Source organism: Rhinatrema bivittatum, chromosome 15, assembly GCF_901001135.1.
Source record: "Rhinatrema bivittatum chromosome 15, aRhiBiv1.1, whole genome shotgun sequence".
Classification (NCBI taxonomy): Eukaryota; Metazoa; Chordata; class Amphibia; order Gymnophiona; family Rhinatrematidae; genus Rhinatrema; species Rhinatrema bivittatum.
Genome location: NC_042629.1, coordinates 45,715,211 through 45,731,854, shown reverse-complemented (window position 1 = coordinate 45,731,854; position 16,644 = coordinate 45,715,211). Strand labels below are relative to the sequence as shown.

At 40.9% G+C, this 16,644-nt stretch overlaps 1 protein-coding gene across 9 annotated transcripts in view; it reads left to right on the top strand.

Moving 5' to 3' along the window:
- STXBP5L (syntaxin binding protein 5 like) overlaps positions 1-12,471 on the top strand; it is a 779,311-nt gene extending 766,840 nt beyond the window's left edge. For all 9 annotated transcript variants that reach the window (XM_029578338.1, XM_029578339.1, XM_029578335.1 and 6 more), the window contains one exon: positions 9,907-12,471. In XM_029578338.1, coding sequence (XP_029434198.1) covers positions 9,907-9,948 — 42 coding nt within the window. In that variant the 3' untranslated portion in view covers positions 9,949-12,471. The remainder of the gene's footprint in view (positions 1-9,906) is intronic.
- Positions 12,472-16,644: the final 4,173 nt, after the last annotated feature.

Here is a 16,644-nt window from a genome sequence, read left to right as displayed (position 1 = left end):
GTATACTCTGGAAGAGAGGAGGTGCAGGGGAGATATGATACAGATCTTCAGATACCTGAAAGATTTCAATAATGCAAAATCATCAAACCTCTTCAATTGGAAAGAAATCAGTAGAACTAGGGGTCACGAAATGAAACTTGAGGAAGGACAACTCAGAACCAATGCCAGGAAATATTTCTTCATGGAGAGGGTGGTGGATGCTTGGAATGCCCTTCCAGAGGAGATGGTGAAGACTAAAACAGTGAAAGTATTCAAAGGGGCACGGGATAAACACAGTGGATCCTTTAAAACTAAAGGATGGAAATGAAGAAAAGAGTGCATGGGGGTAACTTGCTGTTGCGGCGGTTACTATCCTTAACCAATTAGTCTACATACTGTAAATGCAACTCCATCAGTGCTCTCTGCTTCAACAGCAGGTGAAAAGGGGAATGGGATTCAGACAGCAACCAACGAGGCCCCCGACATTTATGGTCTGGGGAAACAAATATAGTAGTAACTTTCTGTTGCAGTGGTTACTACCATTAACCAATAAGCCTACATACTGTTAATGCAACTCCATTATTGCTCTCTGCTCCAATGGCAAGGAATTATAGGGAATTAGATTCAGATAGTAACGAATGAGGGCCCTGACTTTTATGGTTTGGAAGACTGATAAGCATGGGGGTAACCTGCTCAGCGCAGCAGATACAACCATAAGCTTACTGGGCAGACTGAATGGCCCATTTGGTCCTTTTCTGCCATAATTTCTATGTTTGTGTTATCACCCAAAAAAAATCTTAGACTGTTTTTTGGCATTTTTTTTTTAGTTTTCTTTACTTATACATTATTCTGCTAGTTGTCATAAGGGATTTTGTTTCTTTTCCAGTCACAAGCACTTAGCAATCTATTTCAGACAATTTTTTCAAGCTCTCTGGTTGCCTATCTTTTTGAAGATTTCTTCATCTTTTGATTTTTCTATATTTATTTTTCTTACCATATCAAAGAAGTGGACCAGTGGCTTCAAGGTCTGCCTGAAGTGTAAAGTGAGTTTGCTGCTATAAATGGGGGTCTCTATAGAAAGTAGGATGAATTAGTCATGACACATTTAGTTTAATTTAGTTTACTTATTACTTTATTAATTGAAAATCGTACCCATGTAAACTGCCATGTACAAACTGAAATTTTCAAAAACATAAAGTAACAGAATAAATACACTGAAATAAAAACAAAACAAAAGGAAATAACATAATCCTAAATAGGTATGAAATAAAACAAAATAATAAACCAATGCAAGAATAAAAAAAAATAAAAACAAGAATCAAATCTCAAAATCAATTAATAAAGACAAACAATAAAAGACAATCCATCAATCAGCATAATGTAAGGTACTGAGTATGGGCTCCTAGTTGAAGGGAAAGGCTTGAAAATAAAAACAGGTAGGTCTCAAGGCCTTCCTAAACTCAAATAATCTTTCTCCAAATGGAGAGCCAGTGGAAAAGAGTTCCAAAGACTAGGTGCTAAAGAAAAACAGACTTCCCTGGTTCTTTCCAGCCTGATATCCTTTGGGGAAGGTAATACTAATAGTGCTTGTTGAGAGGAATGCAGCAATTGCTGAGGGTAATAAGGAACCTGAAAGCTGTCAAGAGATGAGGAGATGCCCCAACAAAGGGCCTTGAACGTTAAACACCCAACTGTATCCATAAGGAGACAGAATCAATGCAAATCCAGAAGAAATGGGGTGACATGATTGTATTTTTCTTTTACCAAAGATTGGATGATGGCACCAAATGGATCTCTCTCTTTAGCTCTGTAAAGTTTTACTACTGATCATACATGGGAGCTCCTGCATGCACACTGCCTCATATGCCCCTCAGTCGATTGTAGAGCTTAGTTTTAGTTAGGTAGTTAACTCTCCAGAGATGTGGGCTGGTATTAAACATGGCTAGTTCATCTTGCTATCTACAGAGAACCCCATCTATAGTAAGTAAACTTGCTTTCTTCATCAACAAGCAAGGCTGAATTAGCCATGACACTTGGAAAGTCTCAAGCTGACGGGTGAGTGATGAAGCGCTTACTAAAAAAAAAAAAAAAAAAAAGCAATCCAGACCCCTCTATGAAGAATGGACTATTTGGTGAACAGGCTGCACAAATTGCTTGCCCAAAGCTACTGTCATTTCTGGACAGATTGTCTAGAACAGCGGTTCTCAACTGGTGTGTCGCCAAGCACCAGCAGGTGTGTCGCGGCTCCCGCTGTTCCACTGCCCTGCTTGTGCTTCCCTTCTCCCTAGGGGCGGGGCTGAAGAATGGAGAGATGCTGCGCGCCACTGTTAGAGGCCAGGTCGGCAGGGCCGAAGAGTAGAGAGACCTGTGTGCCGCCGCTGGCGGCTGAAGAGTGGAGAGATCTGTGTGCTGCCACCGGTGGGGCCGAAGAATGGAGAGACGCTGCTGGCGGCTGAAGAGTGGAGAGACCTGTGCACCGCCGCCGGCGGGGCAGAATAATGGTGAGACGCTGCGCGCTGCCGCCAGCGGGGCTGAATAATGGTGAGACGCTGCGCGCTGCCGCCAGCGGGGCCGAATAATGGTGAGATGCTGCCGGCGGCTGAAGAATGGAGAGACCCTGCACACTGCCGGAGGCAGCTGGAGAGACGCTGCAAGCCGCCGGAGGTCAAGCCAGCGGCGGCTGATAAGTGGAGGCCAGGTTTATTGGGCCAAACAATGAGAAGAGGCTCCATGTGAGCTTGTATGTGTATGGTAGAATGAGTGCCTGGGTGCATGAGTGACAGCGTGTGTGTGTGTGTGTGTGGTAGAATGGGTGCCTGGCTGTGTGAGTGGCACATTTGTGTGTGTGTGGTACAATGGGTGCATGAGTGGCAGTGTGTGTGTGTGTGGTTGTAAGTGACAGAGTAAATTTGAGCTTGTATGTAAGTGACAGAGCATGTGTGTGATTGAGAGAGAGAGAGAGAGAGACTTGTCAGAGGTGATGTGTTTCTGTGAGAGAGACAGACTGGTCAGGAAGATGACTGGTGTGTGTGTGACAGACTGGTCAGGGAGGTAACTGTGTGTGAGAGAGAGACAGAGACTGGTCAGGGAGGTGACTGGTGTGTATGTGAGGAAGAGATACTAGTTATGGAAGTTACTGGTCTATGTGAGACAGAAACTGGTTGTGACTGGTTGTAGGCCCTAAGGAAGAGGACTCTGGAGGACAGAGCTTCAGCAGCCACTGCTGCTTCTGGTGAGTGCTATTGGCCTGCAAGGGAAAGGAGTAGGAGAGTTGCTGGAGAGGGTAAGTGAAGGCAGCTTTTTAAGTTTATTTTTCTTGATTGACTGCCATTTTAATTATTGGGTATTATGTTATGTGTCTGCTGTTTGAAATATTTCATTGATATTTGGACAATTTTTAATCATTTTTACGAGTTTTTAATTGTTGGATGTTATTCTGTCCATCAGCTGTTTTGTAACATTTATTAGTATAGTTTTACAATTATTTCTAAGTGGGTATCTATCTATAGCAGCTTGGCTTGCTCTGTTTTCCTAATAGGAGGTGTATTAGTGTTTAGGGCCTGGTTAAATAGTTGTAGTGGTAAATTACTGTCATAAGGAGGGGTATTATGCCTGCCAATAGAGTTTGTTTTGCTCTTACTGAGATGTCATCAGATCCAGAATATCTTTTTTTGTATGGTGAGCTGTAGGGGTAATGCGCCCTAGTTCTACTCTGCACCCATTTTTGGGGGTCGACTGGGTTCCTGAGGATGCAGAATGTATATTTACATTTTGCCCCGTGACTGTCACATGTTCAGTGTGTCACACAAGTGAGAACCATCTGTCAGGTGTGTCACGGCCGAAAAAAGGTCGAGAACCACTGGTCTAGAAAGTTATGCGATATGAAGGTGTGACCTGATGGCAAAGTTACAGCTTTGCAGATGTCTTCACTGAAAGTGGCTCTTAAGTATGCCACTGAGGTAACTGTGGTTCTTTCTTGATGAATCTCGACAGAGTGTGGGATCTGAAGACCAGCCACAGCATAGCAATCTGTGATGCAGTCTGCTAGCCAATTAGACAATGTGTGCTTGGCAACAACTATTCCCAGTTTGTAAGCATCATAAGAGATAAAAAGGTGAGAAGTCTGCCAATGTGGTTGAGTTCACTTTAAATAAGAAGCCAAGTCCTTTTACAGTCCAATAAATGGAGGGGCTTCTCCCCTTTATGTGCTTGAGGTCTTGGAAAGAACGTGGCAAAATAATAGCTTGATTTAAATGGCAAGCCAAAATCATTTTTGGCAGCATGAGTGCGGAGCACCATCCTGTTGTGAAAAAACTGTAGGTATGGAGAGTACTGAACCAACACTTGTAGGTCATCGATTCTTCTAGCCGAAGTGATAGCAACTGGAAATGCCACTTTCCAGGTAAGAAACTTTATGGAAGCTGACTCTAATGGCTCATAGTGTGTCACGGTCAGGCAGGCTGGGATCAGGGCCAGACTGGATCTTCTGCCTGTACCAGCAACCTCTACCACAGATTGAGCCCTTGGGTTCTCATGGCAGGCAAGACTTAACTGGAACCTGCCTAGAAGTAGGACTGGAGCTGGAGCTAGGCACAGGCTGTGAGTTGGAACCAGGCACCGGCTGGAGACAGATACTGTACTGGACAGGGCAGGTCAAGGACTGGACTGGACATGACTAGACAAAGACAAGAAAATAATAAACAAGAAGGCCCAAACAAGGCACAAAGCAGGGCTAGGTGAACCTAGAAGGCCCAAAAGCTGCAAGGTGGAACACAAAGGCCCAAGAGGCCACAAAGGAAGGCTGGGAAGGCCACAGAGCAAGGCCGGGAGGCCCAAAAGGCCAAAAGACACAAAAATACAAAGAAGCAAGGATGGCCAGGTCAAAGATCCAAGGAGACTCGAACATGCAAGGAGTGCTTGGAGGGGCTGGGCTAAAAACGTCTTGAAATACAGAGTCAAATGATTAGTAAGGAGGCGGCTAGAGTGGCTGTAAGCAAGGCTGCTGGAGGGAAGGCTGTGTAGCAGGCATAATCATAACATAATGAGGCTTCATCAGTTGCACCAAAACAACATTGACATCCTATGGCATTGGTGGCTTGGCAACTGGTGGTCTCTTATTCTACAAATATTTCATGAACTTCTGTACCAGAAAATATGTGTAGATTGGCTTTCCATCCTCTTGAAGGTGGTAAGTGGCAATGGCACTGAGATGCAGTTTTACTAATAATATACTGAGCAAGAAAAGGAGAGGGAGCCCTTTTTAAATATTGGGGTTACATTGGCCACCCTTCAGTCTACAGGTACAATGGTTGATTTTAATGATAGGGTACAAATTTTAACTAATAGATCTGAAATTTCATTTTTTAGTTCCTTCAGAACCCTGGGGTGCATACAATCCGGTCCAGGTGATTTGCTACTCTTTAGTTTGTCAATCTAGCCTACTACATCTTCCAGGTTCACAGTGATTTGGTTCAGTTCATCTGACTCATCACCCTTGAAAACCATCTCTGGCACCGGTATCTCCCTAACATCATCAGTAAACAGAAAGTAATGAATTCACTGAGTCTTTCTGCAATGGCTTTATCTTCCCTAAGATCCTCTTTAACCCCTCAGTCATCTAATGGTCCAGCCATCTCCCTCACAGGTTTCTTGCTTTGGATATGTTTTAAAACGTTTTTATTATGAGTTTTTGCCTCTATGGCCAACTTCATTTCAAATTGTCTTTTAGCCTGCTTTATCAATGTTTTACACTTAACTTGACAATGCTTAAGCTTTTTCCAATTTTCTTCAGATGAATCCTCCTTCCAATTTTTGAAGGATTTTTTTGGATAAAATAGCCTCTTTCACTTTACCTTTTAACCATGCCAGTAATCGTTTTGCCTTCCTTCCACCTTTCTTAATGTGTGGAAAACATCTGGACTGCACTTCTAAGATTATATTATTATACAATGTCTACACTTTTGTTCACTTTTAACCTTTGCAGCCCCACCTTTCAGTTTTTTTTTATTTTCCTCATTTTATCAAAGTTTCCCTTTTGAAAAATTAGTGTTAGACCTGTAGATTTATATATTATCCCCCTTCCAGCATTAATTCAAATTTGATCATGTTATGATCACTATTGCCAAGTGGCCCCACACCACTCACACCAAATCCCACACTCCACTAAGAAATAAATCTAAAATAGCTCCCTCTCATTGGTTCCTGAGCCAATTGCTCCAAGAAGCAGTTATTTATTCCATCCAGGAACTGCTCCATCTCCTTTTTAAAGTTAGCACTAGCAGCCTGGTTCCACTGTGGTTAAGGTGGAACCTGTCCTTTTGGAAAAGTCTCCCCCCTTCCCCAAAAGCTTATCCAGTTCCTTACAAAACTAAATCCCTCTTCCCTGCAGCATCGTGTCATCCACGTATTGAGACTCCATAGCTCTGCCTGCCTCTGTGGACCTGCATGTGGAATAGGGAGGGTCTGGAGTTCAGCTTTCTATCTAAAATCCTAAATTTGGCTTCCAGAACTTCCCGCCCACATTTTCCTATGTTGGTGGTGCTCACGTTTACAATGACAGTTGGCTCCTCCCCAGCAGTGACGGATGAGGTCTGCCACCTTCGCACCAGGCAGGCCAGTTACCAGGTGGTCCTCATGTCCACCAGCCACCCGGCTATCTACATTTCTGCTCTTTGTTTAACCATTTTTATTGTTTTGCAAATAAAACACTTACAACCACTGCAATAGATACATGGATCCTTATGCAGCCACACAGATTATCATAGCAGAACGTACAAAGGTAGCATTGTGACCAATCCATTTCCCCCTCGCTCAGATCTTCCTCCCCCCCCCCCCCCCCCCTTTTCCTTTGGGGACCAGCAAGGGAAGGAGCCATTATAGGCGATACAGTATTACGAGGGGGCACCAGCACCTTAAGGAAATAGCATAAGGCACACCATTAATTGTTTAAAATCAAACTCTTGGGTCGATGCGGCAAAGATTGGATATATGCATCCCATATCTGCACGAACCTCTGTCGAAGAGCAGGGGATTCTTTCAAAGTCATACAGTCCATCTGCATCATCCGATGTAGATGATTTCGCCATGCCCAAAAGGAGGGTGGAACCGGAACCTTCCAGTTTAGTAATATGAGTTTCTTCCCTACGTAACATGCTTTTTTAACAAAGGTGCACAAGCCCAGGCTGCGGACCAGTGAGGGTGGAATACAGTCAAATAGCAACAACTGAGGTAAGGGTGTTATGGTAATGCCCAAAAGTTCCGTCAAATATCGTACAATCTTATTCCAAAACCATTTAATATGACAGCATCCCCAGAACAAATGGGAGAGCGAACCTTCCACCCACCTACACTTCCCACACAATGACGAGGGAACCAAATGAGAGTGAAAGGCAAGTGTGGTGGAAATGAACGCCCTCCATAGGAACTTATACTGCATTTCATGGAAGTACATGTTAAGTGACACTGTAGATATTGAGAGGAAACTGGATCGGATCATGGTATCAGAGATGCTAAAAACTCCGTCAGCATTCCATCGTTCAGCTAACAGCGGGCTTGGGTCAAATCTTATGCAGGTTCGTAGCTGCTTGTAATAACATGATAGTGAGGGTGTTTGTTTTTTATCTAATAACATAAGGCTCAAGACCCTGAAAGACTTCTACATTTCTAATAATCGAATCACCAACTATGATGGCTAATCTAACCTTTCCTTCCTGGCCTATAGCCCTGGGAAACGTGTCCTCAGTGCAAGAGGACACCGTATCACCTGCAGAGCATATCCTTGCTACACGATCATTTCCTGCTACACCAGGGTGATACTCTCCAACCGGGAGACCTTTCTGATCTGGGGCTGCCAGACTGGATTTGGGTCTTGGCTACTATGACCCTGAAGATCTCATCAATGTACCTCTCTGACTGTCTCAGCTCCTCCAGGTCTGCCACTATAGCCTCCAGTGATCAGACTTATTCTCCGAGAGCCAGGAGCTCTTTGCACCAGGTGCACACATACAAACCTCTCACCGGTGGGTAAAAAATCATAAATGTGACACTCAATGCAAAAGACTGGAAAGCCCCCATCATGCTGCTGGACTGCTGCCTTCATCTTAATTTTGTTGCCTTCCTTGTTAAGTTTAGGTTGTTAAGGGAGGTGGAATAGAGTACTTTAAATTTATAGGTGTATTCACTAATTAATCTGCTAGTGACCTACAAGGGGATGATTAAACTCTCAATAAGGGATGGTGCAATATAGAAACATAGAAATGACGGCAGAAGAAGACCAAACGGCCCATCCAGTCTGCCCAGCAAGCTTTGCACTTTTTTTTTTCCTCATACTTCTGTTAGTCTTGGCTCTTAGTAACCTTTTTGTTCTATTTCCCTTCCACCCCCACCATTAATGTAGAGAACAGTGTTGGAACTGCATCTAAATGAATATCTAGCTTAGCTAGGGGTAGTAACCGACACAATAGCAAGCTACACCCATGCTTTTGTTTACTCAGACTATGTAATTCAGTCCTTGTTGGTTGTTGTCTGGATATAGATCCACTTTTCTTCATTCCCCCTGCCATTGAAGCAGAGAGCTATGCTGGATATGTATTAAAAGTGAAGTATCAGGCTTATTTGGTTTGGGGTAGTAACCGCCGTAACAAGCAAGCTACTCCCCACTTTTTTGTGAATGCAAATCCTTTTTTCCACTTTTCCTCTTGCCGTTGAAGTTTAGAGCATTGTTGGAGTCGCATTAACTGTGTGAATGTTTATTGAATAAGGGTATTATCTCCAGGCAGTAGCCGTCATTCCCGTGAGCCACCCACTCTTCATTCATGTCCTCTAGACTTTATGGATCCACAGTGTTTATCCCACGCCCCTTTGAAATCCTTCACAGTTTTGGTCTTCACCACTTCCTCCAGAAGGGCATTCCAGGCATCCACCACCCTCTCCGTGAAGAAATACTTCCTGACATTGGTTCTGAGTCTTCCTCCCTGGAGTTTCAAATCGTGACCCCTGGTTCTGCTGATTTTTTTCCGATGGAAAAGGTTTGTCGTAGTCTTTGGATCATTAAAACCTTTCAAGTGTCTGAAAGATAAGAGCCTGATTGATTTTTAATGAGAGTGTCTCTTGCCTAAAAATCAAGGGTTGAGCTAGGGGTAGGTGGGAGGGAAAGAAATACTAGAATTAACTCCCTCTGCCTTGCTTATTATCTCAAACACAAACTCTAAAGAACATATCCCTATTACACCTCTCTACAAACTTTTTTTTTTTTTAGTTCTCAGATTTCCCAAAGCTATTTCAACTACCATTAAGTTGATCTTCACTCAAAGGATTGAGAGGTTTCAGATTCGCACTCCTAATGGCACGCGCTTTCAGTCCTCTTCTACTGCAAAGGGTGCGGGGTCTCTGGAAGCTGGGGCTGTGCAGTTTGAAACCTGGATCGCTTGTTGTGACCTCTAGCGTCCTCTCTCCTGGAGGATGCTGGGAACAGTATGCAGATGAGCCTTCCAGTCCTCTTCTACTGATATTTCCCACCCTCATTACTGTTGCTTTTTGCAGAATATACTAACATGCCTATATTGTAAATACCACTCATCCTCCGTCTTTTCTGTCTAATTTAACTTGACACTTTATGAAAAGGGTTGGACTAGAATGTGTTGCTAAATTGGTCCCAGGAAACTTTGGTGACTGTGATATTGTTTGAGATAAATGCCAAGAATGATATAATGGCATTAAAGCATAGTTTTTAGGGCTTGATACTTTGGATAGCTGAAGAAAGGATCTCCAAGGCCTCAAAAACTAATGCACATTAATTAATGTATCAAATTTCTTTTGGTTCATCCAATAAAAGCTATTGCATTCTCCAAGGTATTCTATCAAAGGGGTTAGAAAAGTTAGGTAAATGTTAGTCACCATTGATATTGTTTCCTTTTGTATCTGCTACAGTTGATGCTGAAATACAAAGACAAGAAATGGTACCAATTTTAAACTTTTTTCAACCATGGTACTTCCTTTGTTGAAAATGACTAACAAGGAATTGGAGGATTTTCCTGAAGCTAAGCATCACCTGACTGGAAAACATCATTCTCCAATAAAGCATTTGTTTGATTTCACTACAAAGGAAACTTACCACACAGTAAGCACGGAAAAGTTTAAAGGGCAGAGGACTGGATCCTTTAATTCTTGAGTTTCTTCCTGTTTTCCAAAAGGAATTGAATGGTCAGCAGAGCATGTCAATTTTCCAAGGATTTATATTTGAAAACCATGAAGAATCATTTCTGATAAAAGAAAAAAAAACTTGTACAAAGTAGAATGTTAATGCACTTATGAAAACAAAACAAAGTTTCAAAAAATTTGCATGACAAATTGTCATCTCAGAAAAAGCATGTTATGACAAAAAGGGGATTCATTTCTAGATTAAGAAAAAATATTAAAAAAAAGAAAATTGTTCTATTTTTAAAATCTGCATTGCAAACAATCAGTACTTTGTAAGCATGTCCATCATTCATAATAGAATTTAGTTTGGTTTACATTTTCTCTTTAGTTGCTGTTCTTTTGTTTTCCTGAGAAACCATTGCTTCCACTCCCTAGTGCCCCTTTCCAAAGGAAGATGTAGTTTATGCTTTTGTCAAAATACTTTGCATTACTAAAGATGGTCATATGCTGGAATATCATTGGAAGAAATACAGCACTTACATACTACATGAAGTTCCACAAATTATTCAGAACTCCTTGACCAAAAATTAAATGCAATTAGCAACATCTTCCTTGTCCTGTGGAAAGATTTTGTCATAGCATCTCAACATGTAAGAGGAATGTTAAACATTTAGTCATGTTTGACAAATTTAGGAAATGCTCTGAACCATAAATTTAAAGGCAATATACAGTTGTGAAATTATGCATATAAGAAGTAATTGAAAGGGACTGTACTGTAGTTTATAATCATACTGTCCTGCTACAGGTCAATGCTGATAACCTGATTACTAAAGCTTCCTCCAGTATCTAGATTTCAGGATTTGTAGCTGTCATAACATAAGGTTTATCAACTGTGGATGAAGTGGCTCCAGCCCAAATTGTTATTCGCTGACCAGCTATACCAGCTAGAATGCCTCAAAAGGTTTACATCACGTTTTTATATAGCTATGGTGAAAAAGAAAGTATGAAGGTGGAAGTTAATATTTTTGCCTTTGTACAGTCTGGTATCTCACTTTGTGGCTATCTCTAGTAAGAACATTCCAACTTATTCTTTGAGAGAAAAATATTAGTCTTATTTGTATATCTGGCAGACTACCATGTAGAAAATTAGTATTCATAATCCAAAGACTGAAATAGCAGTACATTTATGTACCCTTAGTGGCTCTCAGTAATAAAAGCAGGTAAAAACAGAACTGAAGCTGCCATTCAAGAAATTTCCTGGTATCTAAGCCTACTGTTAACATAAGGATTTATAAAGTTTTCATATAAATGCATTTTCCATTCTGCCTATCACCTTTTTACTTTATATAAGATGCCCAAAAGTTAGGGCAGCCAGGAACTAATGTTTCTTGCTATTAAACATTCCTATTCTGTTCTTTGTCTGTAAATGTTTCTTTCTTTTATCATCTTAAGCTCATGTGCAAGAATATGCCTGAAGAATAAAGCTTGAAAAATATCCATTTTTCAAGCTTTATTATTCAGGTCAGAAAATAATTTGGTAGACTACCAAAGAAATGTTTGTTGCTGATATCCATTTATCCTAGGAATGACCACGATAGAATTAACAATACAATATGTATAAAATAATTTAAATTAGATTTGACTATATATAATTATCTCAAGGTGCTGTACCATTTCATTTGGATAGAATACATATGCAAACTAACATACACACACTTTTTCACCACTTCCTAGATAAGGTATTTACTGTATACATTGTCTAAATCTATATATATATATATTAAAGATGTATTTGGGCTGAGATTAATTCCTACAGGTCTAATTTTCTTTCCTCTTTAGACATTGGGGGATTTTCCTCAGGAGAAATTACTGAGTTGGAACTATGCCAGAAGTATTGATACAATAAATTGCAAATTAGGAAGGGAATTTTAAGAATTCTGTAATCTGTTGTAAACTGGTTGATTTGTACCTCTACTAACATGTAAATGCATATTTAAAAAAATTTACAGTGTTTATCTTCTTCAGTAGTCTGTATAGTATGGGGACACAATCTCCAGATCTACTCTTCAACCAGCCGGATGTTGCCTATGTATTACTTGGCCTACCATCTCCTCACATTCTGGGGATTGTGTTTCTACTTTAGAAACAGTGTCAGGATGGAGAACTCTAAGCCCACACTAGAAATAAACCCCATACTTCCCACTTTGCTAGCCACTGGGCTGCTAGGACTGCATTCTGCTATTTTAGCAGAGTGTTGAATTGGAGTTATCCTAAGAAGATTGAGCCAGAAATCAAACTCAGATGCTTGAAAAGGCTGCATATGAACATTTAAGGATAAAAGAGTTGCTTACCTGTAATGAGATGTACTCCACAGCCAGCAGGATAATCAGCCACAGTAGAGCGGATTTCAACTGAACGTGCTAAGGCAGACACGGTGCCATCAGATGACATCACTCACTAGTATGATTGATTCATCGTGCTCATCTGTGGAGAATGGGATATATCTTTAAGATTAAAAAAACAAAACCCTACGTGTGTAGTTACCATCTGGGAAACAGCTATTCTACAGATAATTTAAAGGTTCAAGGCAAAACATTTTTTAAATCTTTTTTTTTTAATTCTATAATTCAGCAATGCCTACCACCAGTGTACTGTTATACTAGGAAATTATACTAAACTTTTGAGCCCATTTTTATTAAAGATTGTGCTATGCTATTTGCATTCCCAGGTCTTAATTACCTTTGACTTATCAGTGCCTCAATACTCTCTAAGCACCAGCAGGAAAGTCAGTCACATATTTAGGCAACATTATCAGACGACACCAAGGACATTTGTCTTTTGTATATTATGTTATTTACCTTTGTTGTGCATTGTCCAGAGCTTTTTTAGACTGCTAAAGATTTTGCTTTACTGTGTGTTGCACAGAACCACAGACTGTGTGAGCACCCCTCACCCATTACACTTAATACATATCTACATCTGAGTATGTATCACTATCCACAATTCTGCTTGCTATTTTATCTTAAAAAATATATTTTAATCTTACAATCTTCTCATAGGAAAGTTGTATACTGAATGTTTCCCTGCAGAAATGGATTTTTTTTTTTGAAAATCATCCATTTTCTATGCACGTAAAAGTAGGTGCATTATTAATCACCACACATACTTTTACCTGAATACGGTGGTTGTGTTCCTGCGGATAGGGTTAGATCAGGGAAAGGAACAATGTGCATATTTTTGGATTTTCAAAATTATGCACATTTTGCCTGGAAAAAAGTACCTGCAGAAAAAGCAAGCATAAATCTTTCTGGGTACTTTTTCCAGGGCCAATAATCAAAGCAATCCTACCCCCATACTTTTTGCTTTGATTATTGGTATGGACCTTGTGGGTAAAAAGTACCCATGAAGTTTACACCAGCGCAGGAACTTTGAGTATTTTATTTCCAAGGTTTATATACAACAAATTCCACATGTTCTAAGAGGTGTACAGAATTTTATATAAATATCATGAAAAATAATATGGGGTAGATTTTAATAGCTGCACGCACGCGTTGATTTGGTTATAAAATCGATGGGCCGTGCGCAAGAGGGGTAGGATTTTTGCCAACCTCGCACGGTGCCACATTTTGGCCTTCCCCAGTTCCCTCCCAGTCCACTCAAATTAAGGAGCTGACTTGGGAGGGAACTTCCCTATCCCCTACCCTAACTTCCCTTCCCCTCTCCAACCCCTATTTCCTACCTTTCTTTTTTTTTTAAATTTCACAACTTACGTCGTCAGGCCCTGAAGTAAGTTGCGCATGCTGGCAGCCGGCTCGTGTGCGAGGCTCCAGGACAACGATCAATGCAACAAACTAAGTTTATGTGACATTTTCCAAGTTCATCCCTACTGAAGCTTTTACAAAGGCTGGAAAAAGGCAGCCGAGAGGGAAAAATATAGGTGCATAGGAGAGGATCTTTTAAGGCTAACTTCCTTCCAGGCAGGACTGGATTTAAGATTTTTATACCCATAGGTAGGATGGAAACGAAGGCACAGGATTCCCCCCCTCGCAGAGTACAGTAGGGCCAAATGTGCCATGGCAAGTTTTTGTTTTTGAAGTAGTGCTGACACACAACTGTAAAGCAAGCACGAGCAGGGTTCCTCTTCAGCTTAGGCAATTGGTGCCTTCAAAAGTTTGTGCCCCTGTAATTGCAGATGTTGCCTATGTTTAGATCGTGGCCTAGACTGAAGGATGGGGAGAAGTGATCCACTGTTTTGTTTTAAGAGACTTGGGAATATTTGAAGATGTACTGGTTGAGTCATAGTATTTGAAGCCATAGAAACCATATTTGACGTGGACAAAAGGGAGCTATCAAAATCATCTTCCTTATGTCCTTTCTTAACTTGAAATTATTTTGAAATTAAAAGGTAGAAAGAGAGTGTGTGGTTGAACAGAGCTGCAAAGAGATCCACCTGTACTGTTTCCTAGAGTTGAAAGAGAAACCATACCATGATGGGGTGATGAGACCATCCATCAGGTTGAAAGCGACAACTGCGTCCACTAAGGCAGTATTTCCCAACTCGTTTGGCATTAGACTTGATCAGATGTGAGCCAGAAGCGTCACCACTGCCTGATACTCAAATCCAGATTAGCACCTATGTTCTGCCCTCAGCAACTTATAGCAACAAGAGAACATAAGCACATAAGAAAATGCCATACTGGGTCAGACCAAGGGTCCATCAAGCCCAGCATCCTGTTTCCAACAGTGGCCAATCCAGGCCATAAGAACCTGGCAAGTACCCAAAAACTAAGTCTATTCCATGTAACCATTGCTAATGGCAGTGGCTATTCTCTAAGTGAACTTAATAGCAGGTAATGGACTTCTCCTCCAAGAACTTATCCAATCCTTTTTTAAACACAGCTATACTAACTGTACTAACCACATTCTCTGGCAACAAATTCCAGAGTTTAATTGTGCGTTGAGTAAAAAAGAACTTTCTCCGATTAGTTTTAAATGTGCCCCATGCTAACTTCATGGAGTGCCCCCTAGTCTTTCTACTATCCGAAAGAGTAAATAACCGATTCACATCTACCCGTTCTAGACCTCTCATGATTTTAAACACCTCTATCATATCCCCCCTCAGTCGTCTCTTCTCTAAGCTGAAAAGTCCTAACCTCTTTAGTCTTTCCTCATAGGGGAGTTGTTCCATTCCCCTTATCATTTTGGTAGCCCTTCTCTGTACCTTCTCCATCGCAATTATATCTTTTTTGAGATGCGGTGACCAGAATTGTACACAGTATTCAAGGTGCGGTCTCACCATGGAGCAATACAGAGGCATTATGACATTTTCCGTTTTATTCACCATTCCTTTTCTAATAATTCCCAACATTCTGTTTGCTTTTTTGACTGCCGCAGCACACTGCACCGACGATTTCAATGTGTTATCCACTATGACACCTAGATCTCTTTCTTGGGTTGTAGCACCTAATATGGAACCCAACATTGTGTAATTATAGCATGGGTTATTTTTCCCTATATGCATCACCTTGCACTTATCCACATTAAATTTCATCTGCCATTTGGATGCCCAATTTTCCAGTCTCACAAGGTCTTCCTGCAATTTATCACAATCTGCTTGTGATTTAACTACTCTGAACAATTTTGTGTCATCTGCAAATTTGATTCTCACTCGTCGTATTTCTTTCCAGATCATTTATAAATATATTGAAAAGTAAGGGTCCCAATACAGATCCCTGAGGCACTCCACTATCCACTCCCTTCCACTGAGAAAATTGCCCATTTAATCCTACTCTCTGTTTCCTGTCTTTTAGCCAGTTTGCAATCCACGAAAGGACATCGCCACCTATCCCATGACTTTTTACTTTTCCTAGAAGCCTCTCATGAGGAACTTTGTCAAACACCTTCTGAAAATCCAAGTATACTATATCTACCGGTTCACCTTTATCCACATGTTTATTAACTCCTTCAAAAAAGTGAAGCAGATTTGTGAGGCAAGACTTGCCCTGGGTAAAGCCATGCTGACTTTGTTCCATTAAACCATGTCTTTATATATGTTCTGTGATTTTGATGTTTAGAACACTTTCCACTATTTTTCCTGGCACTGAAGTCAGGCTAACCGGTCTGTAGTTTCCCAGATTGCCCCTGGAGCCCTTTTTAAATATTGGGGTTGCATTTGCTATCCTCCAGTCTTCAGGTACAATGGATGATTTTAATGATAAGTTACAAATTTTTACTAATAGGTCTGAAATTTCATTTTTTTAGTTCCTTCAGAACTCTGGGGTGTATACCATCCCGTCCAGGTGATTTACTCCTCTTCAGTTTGTCAATCAGGCCTACCACATCTTCTAGGTTCACCGTGATTTGATTCAGTCCATCTGAATCATTACCCATGAAAACCTTCTCCACCAGCAGTGGCTCTTAAATATTCAAGAGCTCCTTTCTGAGAACTATAGAAAAACATGTCTCTCCTTTTCTACAGCATGAACCCTGGTGCATTGGAATTAACACACATTGAGGTAGATCTTAAAT